The sequence below is a fragment of the Notolepis coatsorum genome, assembly GCF_963971535.1.
Source record: "Notolepis coatsorum genome assembly, chromosome: 4".
Lineage (NCBI taxonomy): Eukaryota > Metazoa > Chordata > Actinopteri > Aulopiformes > Paralepididae > Notolepis > Notolepis coatsorum.
This window is the reverse complement of record NC_140168.1, coordinates 9,614,283-9,629,580: the sequence shown is the minus strand read 5'-3', so window position 1 is coordinate 9,629,580 and position 15,298 is coordinate 9,614,283. Positions and strand designations below refer to the sequence as shown.

The window sequence follows — 15,298 nt, the reverse complement described above, 5'->3', positions numbered from 1 at the left end:
CCTTAACAATTGTATGTATTGAGCCGTACTGTATTGTACCCATTCTGCAATCTGTTAAATAAAGTTTTCATTCATTCATTCATTCAGTGTGGTAATAACCTCGTTCCCAGCTTTATCTCGAGATGTGGTAATACAGCGAGAGAGGTGTGGCATTCTGGGTTTCCTGTGTTAAATTAAGCACAGCTTGACAAGAAACCAAAGCTGTTTCAACAGCAGGCAGCATGTTGAAAAGTTTCCAATTAATGTAATCTATAATATCAGTACTGTATATTTGCATATCGTATATGTCACAAATGTAACAGTACTATATACCTGTATCACTGTATGTCATGTATGTCCCTATTTATTTATTTTTTATTTGAAATCTTTATTTCGAACATGCAATGAATACAAACAAACAATAACAAAAGCAAAACACAACTCAATCTACATGTTCGAAAAGGAGTAAGAAGAAGTATACACTTTTTTAATCCTACCCCTTTTCCACTACTCAAATGAGTGTACTATGCCATGAATATCATGATGTCATGTATGTTGTGTATGTCATAAATGTCACTATGAATTGAAAATGGGGGACCCTGATGTAAACAAGGCAAACGTCTTTCTCTGGTCTGCATCCCCTTAACAATTGTGTGTATTGAGCCGTACTGTATTGTATACCCATTCTGCAATCTGTTAAATAAAGTTTTAATTCATTCATCAATCAATCAATCAATCAATCAATCAATCCAACACCACCAGTGAATGAACGCAAGATCAAACTCTTTAACACTACACCATCTTTTTTATAGACAATGTGCATTTACATTAATCATTGTTACATGAAAATATGTTTGCACCAGATTTAGCAGAAGCTCATTTCCATCTGTAGTCTATCCAAAACACATGAAATACAAACAGTGCAAGAGTTCAAAATATATATACACCATACACCAATCTCTCCATTACAAAAATATTTGCACTACATCCCTCCCTACCTAACGTTTGCATTTTGTACTTCATTTGTCCTTTAGGTTGTACTTTAGTTTATATATTGTATAGTGTTTGGACTTTATTCTTTTTACTGTATTTTTTGCAAACTTGTTGATACACCTTGTGGCACTTATTAAATATAAGTTCACTTATATAAAAATATAAATGAAAAACTCTTTACACATTTGCTGGAAAATGTGTTTTTTCTTCTTTTCCAAACATCTTGGAAAAATTACTTAGGCAATTATCATATGAGGTATTGAAGATATAATGTTTGTAATGTTTTTTTGCTGGAGCCACTTTATCCAGAACGGCAACTGCGGTCAGAGAGCAGAGCGGACACAGGCCGAGAATAGTCCTTTGTATTTGAATGAGGATCAGAATGATTGAGTGGTTTCCTGCAACCCAATAACAGAACAAGTAATTAGCAGAGGTAAGTATAACATGCTGGTATTCAGAATGCACAAAACTGAAAGGATGCTATTCAGCATTATCACAATGCTAACAATGTGCACTCACTCATTCTCTGCTAGATTCACTCACTCAATCGCTCAAGCCTCTTGAACAACATTAAAATACAAAGGACTGTTCTGTCTCTGTGTCCGCTCTGCTCTCTGACCGGAGTTGCTGTTCTGGATCAAGTGGCTCCAGCACAAACATTACAAACATTATATCTTCACTTCAATATCAATATTATATGTGACAAACAAAACAAAACTTAAACGGCAGATCACATTCAACAAACTTTCTTTGACAACACACCACCAACAATAAACATTCAAACTTAGCATACAGCATGCATATAATAGCACATTATTCTCAAGATCAAATTAGTATTTCGGACTAAGAACCATATAAGGAGGAACAATGTTTTAAAACTTTATTATCAAAGGCAGTAGAAATCGAGTACTTTCTTCTGATGCATCGCATTCACATTTCACACTGCAAGCGATATGGATCAACTTGCTAATACATGGGCTGTCCAAAACATGGCAAGACGGGATTCATATGGTTCTTCAATGCAAGGGTTCAAATGTCCACATACATAATACACATGACTTGAGAAGTCGTTATTATGGGATATCTCAGTCAATTCCCAGATTTGGCACGTTTTCCAACTTGGTCACAGCCTTCTCAGACGAAGGTGAGGATGAGTTTCTTGGTGAGCGTGTATTTTGGCTCTGGCATTTGCTTGTGCCTCTCCTCCTTGTACTCTCCTCTGCTGACCTCCCGGTTCACACGCGTCAGGACTGTGAGAATGTCCTCCTTGCTGCACAGAAGACAGTAGGTAAACATTACAGAAAGGAAAGGTATTGTGTTTCAGCTTAAACAGTTTGCCATCGCTACGTGCTTCGGCCTGTCCTGCATGAGATGTCACGTCCCCCGTACAGCCCCACTGAGAAGGAATTTATATACTATTATATATACTCTTATTAAATATATATTATTTAATAAGAGTACATTTTCCGATTAAGAACTGCTGGCACTGTAATGAAAGACATCAGGATGTGAAAGGTCTTAATTAAATGTTTGAGCTTTCACTTTGTTTTGTATTAGACCGTTTAAGGCCCTGGGAATCATAATTACTTAATTAAATTGGGCAGTATTTGTGAGTGGGTTTTAAGGGTATCTGCAGGTTTCAACAAGTACAATTTAAGACTTTTAAAGACCTTTTTAATAGCAATTTTATACCAATTTCACGACCATACTAGCAAAATATTTTAATAAAAAACACATAGCGACACTGAACTTGTATTTATTGGTTTAAAATACAGAGACAGTGCATATTAAGGAACATTTGACTGTAAATATGCCAGTTTAGCCAGCTTGGCTAATTTTCAACTGTAGTCTCTGGGGCAGGTGACATGAGCACTACAATAATTAAGACATAGTACAATAATTAAAACACAGTAGGAATCAGTATAGGTTACAATACACTAAAATACATACAAATAAATACATTAAAATACATTACAATACATCACAACCCCTCAGTTAAAATGGTCGCACACATGACCATCTCTCAACCATGATTTTAAGTTAGTTTGAAATGAAATGTAACTTTGATACTCCCTGAGCCGTATTGGCAGACTGTTCCCAGGTGTGGGCTGCTCTCATGGAAAAGGCTGCCTGACTAAAAGCAGACCTCCTGTTTGGGACTACACAGTCCCCTCTGACTACAGACCTGGTATATCTGTCAGCAGATGCTTTCTGTTTTATGAAAGTACAGAGGGGGGGAGGAGCCAAGCCATGTAGGATTTTATAGGTAAGGCAGGCATCTTTGAATTTGACGAGATTGTCCCAGCTCAGTAGGTTCTGGTTTGCTATGCTATGACAATGGTGGTGGCTGTTTGTTTTCCTGTCCAGAACTTTCACAGCCTGATGGTAAACTACCTTTTCAGATCGTAGTGTTGTACAGGAGGCTTGTGTCCAGCTAGTCAGACAGTAATAATGGATTGGATTTATATAGCGCTCTTCTCTGACTGACTGTTGCTCTGACTCAGAGCGCTTCACAGAGTCCATTATTCGTTCATACACAGTCATACCGGTGGTGGTAAGCTACAATTGCAGCCAGAGCTGCCCTGAGGCAGACTCACGGAAGCGTGGCGAATAATCAACGCCTACGGCCCCTCCGACCACCACCAACATTCATTCACATGCATACACATTCATACGAGGCAAGTAGGTTAAGTGTCTTGCCCAAGGACACAACGGCAATGGGATGGACATGGGCTTGAGCGGGATTCGAACCACCAACCCTTCGATCATTGGACGCCCCGCTCTACCCCTGAGCCACGCCGCCCCACAGTATGTTAAATGTGACATAATAATGGCATTAAAATACAGTGCTGCTGCTTTTGTTGACCGAGAGTTTCTGATGTGACGGAAGTTTGATAAGTGAAACTTTGCGTTGTTTACTACCGATTTGATTTGTTTTTTTTAAATGTAAGATTGGAGTCCATTTTTATCCATGCAAACTGGCGGCTGCACTTGCGCAAAATTCTTGCGCGTTCCATATAAGCTCTTGCCAGACGCACCAAGCTCCTGGTAGCCCTGCAAGAAACAACGCCTTGAATACAAAAACATTTAATATATTCAATATATATCCCATGCAAATTAAATGTAAGACTTTTTAAAACCTTTTAAGGCCTTAAATAGAGAATTATGAATTTAAGACATTTTAATACCCTGCAGATACCCTGTTTGAGCTTTCACTTTTTTTGTTTTGTTTTGTATTACACCGTTTAAGGCCCTGGGAATCTGTGAATTAAATTGGGCGGTATTCCCCTTTAACCCTCTGTGACGTGTGAGTTTTAAGCCGAGCTGTTCACATCCTAGATATATATAACTAGATGGTGCAAGGCGGAGTCTCCAGCGTAGTTCACCTTGCCACAGGCAGCACGCCCACTCATAACATGAATGTCTATGGTGCATGTACTATTGAAATAACCATAGCGTGCTCAATTTTCAACCGATGTACAAACGGTTTGGTTTATTACAAACATTATTTACGTGGCTATGATTCAGGACGCTTGGACATGTTGAAATTATTTTCATATGAAAGTCCATTATAAGTAATGCAATATGATAACTACATCTCTGGCGTTTATAACAAACCAAACCGTTTTGAAAATCGGTTGAAAGTTGAGCAAGCTATGGTTATTTCAATAGTACAGGCACCATAGACATTCATGTTATGAGTGGGCGTGCTGCCTGTGGCAAGATGGCCGCCATGTGGCAACGTCGGTCTCCATTGGCCAGCAGCGCGGGTGAGTCATCTAGCCTTTATATACGTCTATGGTTCACATCACGTGCGTTGGTCTCTGGAGCCCCTCCCGCCTCTCACCTATCCGCAGCCCTCTCCAGCTGCCGACACAGCTCCTGGATGTAGATGGAACCCGTGCTAGTGTTGCGGAACGACTTGCACTCCTCCACCGTCGCCATGCCCACCAGGACGTCAGCGGCCCGGGGGACCGAGCTGGCGTCCTCCTGCCAGCTGCTCCGCTTGCCCCCCTCTCCCTCCCTCGGTGTCGAGGGGCAGGGCAACACGCCCCGCTGGTAAGCCCTGCCCTGGCACGCCTGGATGAAGAAGAGCTTGGGTTTCCCCGCCAGGGTTTTCCCCGCCAGGGTGGGGGTGTGCCCGCCCGTGAAGGGCTGGGTTAATTCGCGGAGAGACACCTCCTGCCCGTCGGTCCCGAACACGCACCCCATATCTCCGTGGGACAGCACGCACACCACCTGAGGTCCGATTAGATTCGATTATATGCCTTTATTGTCATTATATTGGCATACAACGAGATTTGGGACTCAAAACTTAAGGTGCAGTAGTGGAAGCAAATATAAAATCACACAAGTAATAAAAGTGAAACATAAAATACTATACAATAAAACAATGTTACAATACTGTACAATATACAAAATAACAACAATATACAAAATAACAATATACAAAATAACAATCACAGTGTCAGACGGTAGTGGGTGGGTATTAAGAGGTCGAATGGGTCATGACTTCAGTCGAGCCGTCTGAAAGAACGGGGATTGCATATCGCTAGAGATTATGTACATTTGGATAAACTGTAATGTCATGTCACTCACCAAGGCGTCTGCCATCCTGAAATCCTCTTTTCCCAGAGACTCCAGGACTTTCCGTGTTTCGTTCGCGGTCATATCTTTATGCACTTTCACCTCGAAGCCGAGCCTGGAGAAGACGCTACGCAGAGCCTCTGTGAGAGATGGACGGAGAGAACTTTGAATAGCATATCAAAGATGATTAATGCCAACTCTGAACAGAGAGAACTACATCGACTCTAGCTGTAGATAGGGCTGTTTCCCCGAAGCCCGTTTTTGGGCTGCGAACTTCGTCAGGGTTTTTCGAACGGACGTTCGAACCTTCGTTTTTAATAATAAAAAAATATATATATAAATATCCTCAAACTAAATCCTCAATTTGAATAAAGTGATTAATCTGATTAAATTAGTATATATATTTTTTTTATTAAATCAACTTTCTTTAATGAATATAACTCATCAGTTTTAATACTATAATATTAGTGTAGCCTAATCTTTATCTGCAACTGTGAAGAAAAACCCCATTGGTTTAAACAGAATGAATAGACACATGAAAAAAATTATTAAAAGATAAAATAATAATAATATTTCTTAATAAAAAATTTGAATGTTGATTTAGAATTCGAATGACAACGTAACGAACGAAGGTCCGAATGTTCGGGCTCAGCCCTAGCTGTAGAGAGAGAGAGAGAGAGAGAGAGAGAGAGACACACACACCGGATCAGAGTGGCATCTGGCCCTGAGCTAATCAAATACAGTGGTACTTACTCTCGTCCTCCCGAGTTCCTGGTCGATTCTTCAGCTCATTCCCCGCAAAATGCTCGTTGTTGATGATTAAACATAACCCACGAGGATTATGGGTCAGTGTGTAGCACTCCGTCTGCAGGAAAGTGTACACGTATACAAAAAAAAAGAAAACACAATTTGCTCCAATGACAACTTTGTAATTGATTTCAAATCAATCGATTTGTTAATGAATTCACGAATTTCTATTGCAGTTTTGCACAATAAATGTTCTTAAATACCGCTGTACTATGTGAAATATGTCCTAGTAATACAAGAGTACAGTAATAGCTGCCAGTGTTTTACCCCTTCAGAAGCATTTATATAGACATTTTAAGATAAATGAATATACCGTGATATATACCGTTACCGTCTATGCTTCAAATTATACGGTGATATACATTTAAGACCATACCGTCCAACCCTAACCTGGAGTATCTCTATTTAGCAACAGATATACTTTGTTACAAAGGAAAAGCTTTGCGTACCCTTTCTGCAATGGCATTACTTCCAACATCATGTTCAACGTCAACTTGGGGTGGAGCTGAAGCTGGGAAGGCAGCTTGGGGTGGAGCTGGAGCTGCTGTAATGGAAAAATATTAAAAAAAAAATCAAAAGAGCAACAGGAACACTTGACTGTACGATGTCTTCTATTTTTCCATGAATATGTATCATGCATCGCTGCTGTACCTATTATGATGCCTGCTTTCTCCTAATTTAAGGCCAGTTTGATTAGGCTCATCTCCCTCAGATTTCTACAGGTGATAATGATGGCTGGCATCATCTGCATGGGTCGCCAGTGCGCCACTATCATGTCCACAACATGTAGCTTTGAGGAACCACATGGCAGATCACCAGGTGGTATGTCTGAAAGGCCATCTGTGCCCTCTTTAGTCAGGTACCATATAAATTCGATCAGGCTTCAGTTGACCCAGAAATCTCTACTCCAGATTAAACATCTAAATTCATACATCTCTACTCCACATTAAACCTCTAAATTCATACATTTCTACTCCAGATTAATTATTGTAGGCTAAGAATGAATATGTATCATGCATCACTGCTGTACCTATTTTGAGACCAAGAAGAGTCTCCAAATCTGTGGCCAGTTTGTTTTGTTGCATCACCCTCAGAATTCTACAGACAATAATGACAGCATCATCTTCATGGGTCTCCACTATCTTGTCCACAACATCTTGCGTTGGGGACTTCTGTGGCAGATCACCACGTGATATGTCTGGAAGAAGGCCATCTTCACCAGGGTTAGTCAGGTTCCATATAAACTCATTTAGTTGATCAGCCTTCAGTTGACCCAGAATTCTCTTCAACAGGGTTTTCACGTTCCTCTCCATCACTGCAAACAGAAAGACATGAGAAGAAGTTGTAATAGTATAGTAATAGTATTAGTAGTAGTAATAATAATAGTAGTAGTAATAGTAGTAGCAGTAATAGTAGTAGTAGTAGTAGTAGTAGTAGTAGTAGTAGTAGTAGTAGTAGTAGTAGTAGTAGTAGTAGTAGTAGTAGTAGTAGTAGTAGTAGTAGTAGTAGCAGCAGCAGTAGTAGTAGTAGTAGTAGTAGTAGTAGTAGTAGTAGTAGTAGTAGTAGTAGTAGTAGTAGTAGCAATAGTAATAGAAGTAGTAGTAGTAATAGTAGTAGTAGTAGTAGTAGTAGTAGTAGTAGTAGTAGTAGTAGTAGTAGTAGTAGTAGTAGTAGTAGTAGTAGTATAGTAGTAGTATAGTAGTAGTAGTAATAGTAGTAGTATAGTAGGGCTGGGCGATTCAAATGAATGATTTAGGACGATCTTCCAAAAGAAAACGATTTTCAAAACGATTTTTTTTGTCACCTTTTATTTTACAAAAAGTGATGTTTGGTGAAAGTTAGATTTGCACTTTATTAATCGCAATAGGGAAATTCATTCCTGTTTGATGATCAAGAGGCACCTTTTATTTGTTTTAAGTGAAATTTGGTGAAAAAGCAAGTTATTGCACTATTAATCCCAATAGGGACATTCATCTTTGTTTGATTAAGTAACCTTTTATATATATATATATATTTTTTTTATTATTATTATTTTTAAGTGAAGATTGGTGAAAGTTAGGTTTACACTTCAATCCCAATATAGGGAAATTCATCTTGGTTTGATAATTTGTGTCAAATAAGAACAAAGCTTATTTGAATGATAATAATTAACAAGTAATATGGTAATAATACGTAGGTTATTGATCAATGAATGTATTGATACATTTATTTATTTTACAAATGATACACCAGTAGAAGTCGTGTCTGCCTAAAAAAAATTGGATTGAGGCGATATTTAGCCAGGTGACAGAAGTTGCTGCGCGATCGTCGCTCGAAAATCTGCTGCTGTGTGGGTTCTCTCATTCATAACAATGGAAGCGATACAATTCTGTCAGTCGCCTGTCTTAAAAAATCGGTCGCCTGGCAAAAATCGCCCGGCGTATGCATTGGACTTTACAGTCAATCTCTTGCCCACTTACAAAACAGCGCTGAAATACAGTAAGCCCCAGGAAAAGACTGTGTTGCAGTGGACTAAGGACAGTATAGAGACTTTGAGAGGCTGTTTTGCTTCCATGGATTAGAGCATTTTCCACAATCAGGAGCTAGATGTGGCGAAGGAATCTACAACTGACTACATCAGATTCTGCATTGACAATGTGGTCCCACAAAAGGTGATTGTTCACTTTCCCATGCAACAATAAGCCGCACATCACCAAAGAGGTCAAGGCCTGTATAAACAATAAAAAGTGGGCCCACATCACCAAAGAGGTTGAGGCCTGTATAAACAATAAGAAGTGGGCCCACATCACCAAAGAGGTTGAGGCCTGTATAAACAATAAGAAGTGGGCCCACATCACCAAAGAGGTTGAGGCCTGTATAAACAATAAGAAGTGGGCCCACATCACCAAAGAGGTTGAGGCCTGTATAAACAATAAGAAGTGGGCCCACATCACCAAAGAGGTTGAGGCCTGTATAAACAATAAGAAGTGGGCCCACATCACCAAAGAGGTTGAGGCCTGTATAAACAATAAAAAGTGGGCCCACATCACCAAAGAGGTTGAGGCCTGTATAAACAATAAGAAGTGGGCCCACATCACCAAAGAGGTTGAGGCCTGTATAAACAATAAGAAGTGGGCCCACATCACCAAAGAGGTTGAGGCCTGTATAAACAATAAGAAGTGGGCCCACATCACCAAAGAGGTTGAGGCCTGTATAAACAATAAGAAGTGGGCCCACATCACCAAAGAGGTTGAGGCCTGTATAAACAATAAGAAGTGGGCCCACATCACCAAGGACAGGGCAGATGCAGCTGCAGCACAGAAAGAGATCAACCTGCAGCTAAGAAATGCCAGGGAAAAACAGAGCTAAAGCTGAACAGAGCTTCAGATCTATGGACAACAAAACTCTGTGGGACTCTATGAAGAAAATAACGAACATGAACTCTAACAAAAAGCAGCTAATTACCTTAAATGACGAGAACAGAGCTAATAAACGTAATGACTTATTTTTAAGATTTGATGCACAGAACACTTCTCCTTTCATGGCGCTTGACCCTCCTCAATTTGTCTCTGTTGATTGTGTGAAAATTTACCCAAAACAGGTACAGTCAGTTTTCACAAAGGCAGGGAGCAATAGATCTGTGGGCCCAGACGGCTTGCCCTCCTTCCTGCTTAAGCAGTGTGCAGCCGAGCTAACGGAGGCTTGGTGCCCCATCTTCCAAAGTTCTATTGAGAGTTACACAGACCCTGAGCTGTGGAAAAAGTCTATCATTCCTATTCCAGTTGACAACAAGGACTTTAGGCCCATTACATTAACAAGTGTGGTCATGAAGTGTTTCAAAAGGGTTATTGTAAATATGATCAAACCTGTAATCTCCCCTCATCTCGACCCAAACCTGACAAAGCTGACTGTCAACATACCAGCTGAGATCTCTGCGAGGCCAAGGCCAGAAGAATTTGTTGATACCATGCAGTTCACCTGGATGTTGTTTTCCTCTAGTCTACGGCATTGAAATGGTGTCAACAAATCCTTCTGGCCTCGCAGAGATCTCAGCTGGTATGTTGACAGTCAGGTTGCGCCTGATTGAAGAGCCTCAAGCACTAAACAAAAGGTCAAATCCAGCACCTGGTACAGGTGGGCCCAGATGGCCGATGGGTCGTGCCTCAGAGAAGGGGAGATGGAACAAATGCTCAGAGGGGACTGGGAGGATGTGTACAGAGCACCAGTGTGGAGGGTGGCTTGCTGATGGGATCCCCCAAAGTGGACAGACTGAACCTCATTAGTGTACTTGCAGCCATAATTCTTACTGAAGTCAACATGAATAAGGCATTCATTGTCCGCAGGTTTCTCCCTCAGCTCCCTGTTCGCCCAGTATAGATAGATATGATCTATCTATCTATCTATCTATCTATCTATCTATCTATCTATCTATCTATCTATCTACCTATCTATCTATCCATCCATCCATCCATCCATCCATCCATCCATCCATCCATCCATCCATCCATCCATCCATCCATCCATCCATCCATCCATCCATCCATCCATCTATCCATCTATCTATCTATCTATCTATCTATCTATCTATCTATCTATCTATCTATCTATCTATCTATCTATCTATCTATCTATCTATCTATCTATCTATCTATCTATCTATCTATCTATCTATCTATCTATCTATCTATCTATCTATCTATCTATATATCTATCTATCTATCTATCTATCTATCTATCTATCTATCTAACTGTGCATCTTGGGAAGAAGGAAGAAAAAACGCGGCTTATTATATTATTACAGAGGCAAATGGCATTCACTGCAAAACAAGCACACTGTACACATATGGGCAGAAGACCAAATAAAACAGCTACTTGTGGGCACTCATAAAAACAACGTGGTGTACAAGTTGTTTAGCGAGAGGATGGTGGTAATGGGCTTCAATAGAACAATGGATCAATGCCACGTCAAAACTCGCCTCCGCTGATCTGGAGGGCTCGCAGTCCACACACAGACACACACGCGCGCGCGCGCACACACAGGCTCGCAGCCACACACACACATTTCCACTGTCCAATAGACGCGCCCTTTTCGACCGCGTGACATTGTTCAGAAAGTTCAGTGCGCCTCACAAATTGCTATGTGAACGCAGACGAACCAAATGAAGAATGCAACAATGTTGCAACTTCACCACCAGAACCGCACCGAGTCCACCAAAACTATATGTGAAAGCGACCTAAGGCTCCGAGACCATCAACCTCTTCAAAACACACCTAAAAACACACCTGTTCAAACTTTCCTTCGTGCAACATGGCGCTGCTCCAAAGTAGCCCACCCCCTCCCCCCCCTGACTCTTTTCTTTTAAACTACTGATCCCGTTGTTTTTGTTTTTTTGATTATTTTTTGTTACTGTTTTGTCCAAATGGACTGCACCTTGCTTCCTTTTTAATTTAAATTGGTATATTTTCCTGTTGTTACTATATATGGAGTGTATAATATATCATTGTTGGTGATTCCACCCTAGGGTCCTTTCCACCCTGTTGAATTCCTGTCCACCTGTTTTCTTTTTAAATAACTTAACAACTATGTTAAATGTTTTACTCATGGTACCAAAGCACCTCAAATGCACTAAAAACAAGATTACAAACATCACAAAACAAACTGGTCAGACTACTTGACCTTACTCCTAAAACCCACCTCACCCCTGCCCATTTTGACAACCTAGGATGGCTTAGAGTAGACGACAGAGTACAGCAACTTGCAATGGGCCTGGTCTACAAGATACACTACACGACTAAGGTACCCATGTACAGTACATGTCAAAATACTTCCCAAAGGTCAGTGAATACGACCACAACACCAGAGGGAGCACCACAAATCATGTTAATTAAACCCAGATTCGGCTCAAACAAGGGACTAAACACCTTTCGCAATTATGCCACATCAATGTGGAACGCCCTACCCACAGCTGTAAAGGAATGTGAATCACTACCCACTTTCAAAACCACTCTCAAAGAGCACCTACGGGAGACTGCAATTCGAAACTGGCCCCTGTAAATGTCCTAACCCAACCCCCTCCAATATACAGTAAATGTCCTAACCCAATAATACACGAGACCCTCTTCTTGGGACCAAGTAAGGGATCGTCGATTATCCAATGTACAGTTACCCCCCCCCCCCCCCACCCAACCACCTCCAATGTACAGTTTCCCCACCCCCCCTCCACCCCACCTACCCAACCTCCTCCAATGTACAGTTTCTTCATCAAATATACTCTCTTTTTTAGACTCTTTTTGTATCACAAACAGTACTGTATTTGTAAATCTGGTATGTCATAAATGTAGAGATGTAGCAGTACTGTCTATCTGTATGTCATGTATGTCATAATATGTTATGATGAATTGAAAATGGGGGACCCTGATGTAAACAAGACGAAAGTCTTTCTTTAGGGGCCAACTCAGGAAATGGCTGTTAGACAGCCAAATATGCACTCATTAGGGATGTTAGTGATGTTGTACTGACTGAATGTCATGCGAGTGTGCGTGGTCATGTCAGTGATGTCAGTTTTTATGAATGAACGTTGTAAGGTCCGTTTTGTGTTTGTTTTATGTTAGGACTACGGGTGGAAATGAGCCCTGTGCTATTCCCGGCATATTTACGTCCTTGTCATGCTGTGATGTTATGCATACACTCATGTAAATGATGTTCATTAATTTGCATTGTCCTTAATAAACAAATCTTAATCTTAATCTTTCTCTGGTCTGCATCCCCTTAACAATTGTGTGTATTGAGCTGTACTGTATTGTACCCATTCTGCAATATGTTAATAAACATTTCAATCAATCAATCAATCAATCCCCCCACCTAATTATATTATTATTCCTGACGTTACCTGTGACTGTGGCGACAGCCGAGCGATCCTTCTCCAAGTTAAAACGTATTAAGACCTACCTGCGGAGCGCCATGGGTCAGGAGAGACTGAGTGGGCTTGCAATCCTGTCCATTGAAAACACCAGAGCCCGGGAGTTGGACATTAAAGACATTGTCGAGGATTTTGCACAACGCAAGGCTCGTCGTATGCCATTGAAATAGGTGAGTAAACTGCCCTTTTCTTACTCTAGTGGGGTTCCCAAACTTTTCAGGCTGGGACCCAGAAAATAAGGCGTCAGAGAGCCGCGGCCCAATGCACATCGTCAGGCTTTTTTTTTTTTTTTTTTTTGCCAGGTGACCGATTTGCCAAATATCACTTCAATCCTATTAAGTTAGTTCAAGTTAGTTATTCGTTTATATGTGCTATTTATGAGAGGGCTAACTTGTTGCAAAATAATAATGATAATAATAATAGCCGCATTAAAATACTATTGTTGCTTCGGTTGTTTTCAGCGTTTTATGTACATAATCTGTTATTTAGTTTGAAATGTTCGTTGAAGTAAGTATATTTTTCGTTTTTGTTTATTTATTAAGTTAATATAAAACCATATAGTCACATTTTAGAATACAATAGAATAGAATTTTAGAATACAACTAGAAACACTGTCCTGGCCTGAAGTTCAGTGGCATAAAAAGAAAAAAGAAAAAAAAAAGTATTTCTTTTTCTTTTTTTAATCATCTCGCGGCCCTCCCGTGGCTGCTCGCGGCCCACCTTTGGGTCGCGACCCCGACTTTGGGAACCATAGTATTTATTATCTCTGTCTGCTTTATATACCGCCAGCGTGGGGACAGAGAAAGCTGGGCTGGCTGTTGTTCTGCAGATGAGCTTCTCAGTTCTCACACAGACCATAAACAAACGCTTATAAAATGATTTAATAGGCTAAACTTCGTTTAAAATTCTTTGTTTTAGACTTGTTTATTCTATTCTATTTTGTCGACATAATGCTACGTGGCCCGACTAGATCCGTATTGTACCCATTCTGCAATCTGTTAAATAAAGTGTTCATTCATTCATTCATTCAGATCCAAATTACGAAAAACGTTTCCTTCATTGCGCAACTTGTGAACGCAAAAAAGGAAACGAAATTGCCGCTCCGCGCGATTCACAACTCTAGCCTCTATGGTAGTAGTAGCGTGTTGAAACGTATACATGGCTATACCCACCCCCTTCATGCAACAGATACTATGACATGCCATGGAAATGGAATGGATAAAAGCGTCATCACGTACAGTACAGTACCATAATACATATAATATGTAAAATATGTCCAGGCAGGGAGGGAACATTTCCATAAACGCAGCTTTTGCATCACATCACGTTGAGCGTTGTATCTCTGAGGCGCAATAAAGATTTATTGACCATAATTCACAAATCATCTCTGACGCAACTAAGGCTGCAATTCCCTGTTGCCAGAACATTGGTTTTCTTCTAAGAAGCTCGTTCTACAGATTAAAAGTCGTAATGTGCGGATACGGTTATTATAAAATCGACACACATTATGACATAATAGGAAGGAAGTATTCTAGGACAGCCGACAATGTCTTGCAACAAAATAACATACTTCAGTTTTTAGCTCATATGATCAGACTCTTTCCAACATGAACTCTGTTGCAAGAACATTGTTTTTCTTCCAAGAAGTTCGTTCTACATTAAAACGTTATGTTCGATTTACAAACAGTATTTTCTCATAAGACACGTCGTCGCCTCGGATTACAGTAGGCTATCATTTTGGATTTAGGGCTATTTAAAATACATTTTAAATAAAGCCATTTAAAGGTTACTGTAAAAGCTTTAACCTACTACATGAACGACACAATAATGGAACTTACCTCATGTGTTCTATGTACTTGTCCTTGTTTCAAGTCAGAGTATTCAGCATCTGTATACTTTCGGTTTTGTGCAGATTTCAATCACCGCCCCTCCTACAAATGTCCTAACCTAGTTGTACAGTAAATTACCAAGTAAGGCTTTGTCTGAGGCGCAATAAAGATTTATTGACCATAATTCAGCCCCTATACTTTTTT

General features: G+C 40.2%; 1 protein-coding gene across 1 annotated transcript; it reads right to left on the bottom strand.

The window, feature by feature from the left end:
- Positions 1 to 780: 780 nt before the first annotated feature.
- On the bottom strand, positions 781 to 15,189 carry LOC311227132 (caspase-8-like). The gene is made up of 7 exons (XM_084312674.1): positions 15,104 to 15,189; positions 7,397 to 7,681; positions 6,816 to 6,910; positions 6,313 to 6,424; positions 5,572 to 5,699; positions 4,820 to 5,211; positions 781 to 2,242 (listed from the first exon to the last, which is right to left on the bottom strand). The coding sequence occupies exons 2-7, from the start codon at positions 7,677 to 7,679 to the stop codon at positions 2,107 to 2,109; spliced, it is 1,146 nt and encodes a 381-aa protein (XP_084168800.1). The 5' UTR covers positions 7,680 to 7,681; positions 15,104 to 15,189; the 3' UTR covers positions 781 to 2,106.
- Between the last annotated feature and the right edge of the window lie 109 nt (positions 15,190 to 15,298).

What these genes read in the sequence shown, in the direction of transcription:
- LOC311227132 (XM_084312674.1), bottom strand. Translation starts at nt 7,679, where the DNA reads ATGGAGAGGAACGTGAAAACCCTGTTGAAGAGAATTCTGGGTCAACTG. An exon ending in TCTTCTTGGTCTCAAAATAG is followed by an intron (nt 6,911 to 7,396) that starts GTACAGCAGTGA and finishes TTTCCATTACAG; the next exon opens with CAGCTCCAGCTCCACCCCAA. An exon ending in AGGAACTCGGGAGGACGAGA is followed by an intron (nt 5,700 to 6,312) that starts GTAAGTACCACT and finishes CATCTCTCACAG; the next exon opens with AGGCTCTGCGTAGCGTCTTC.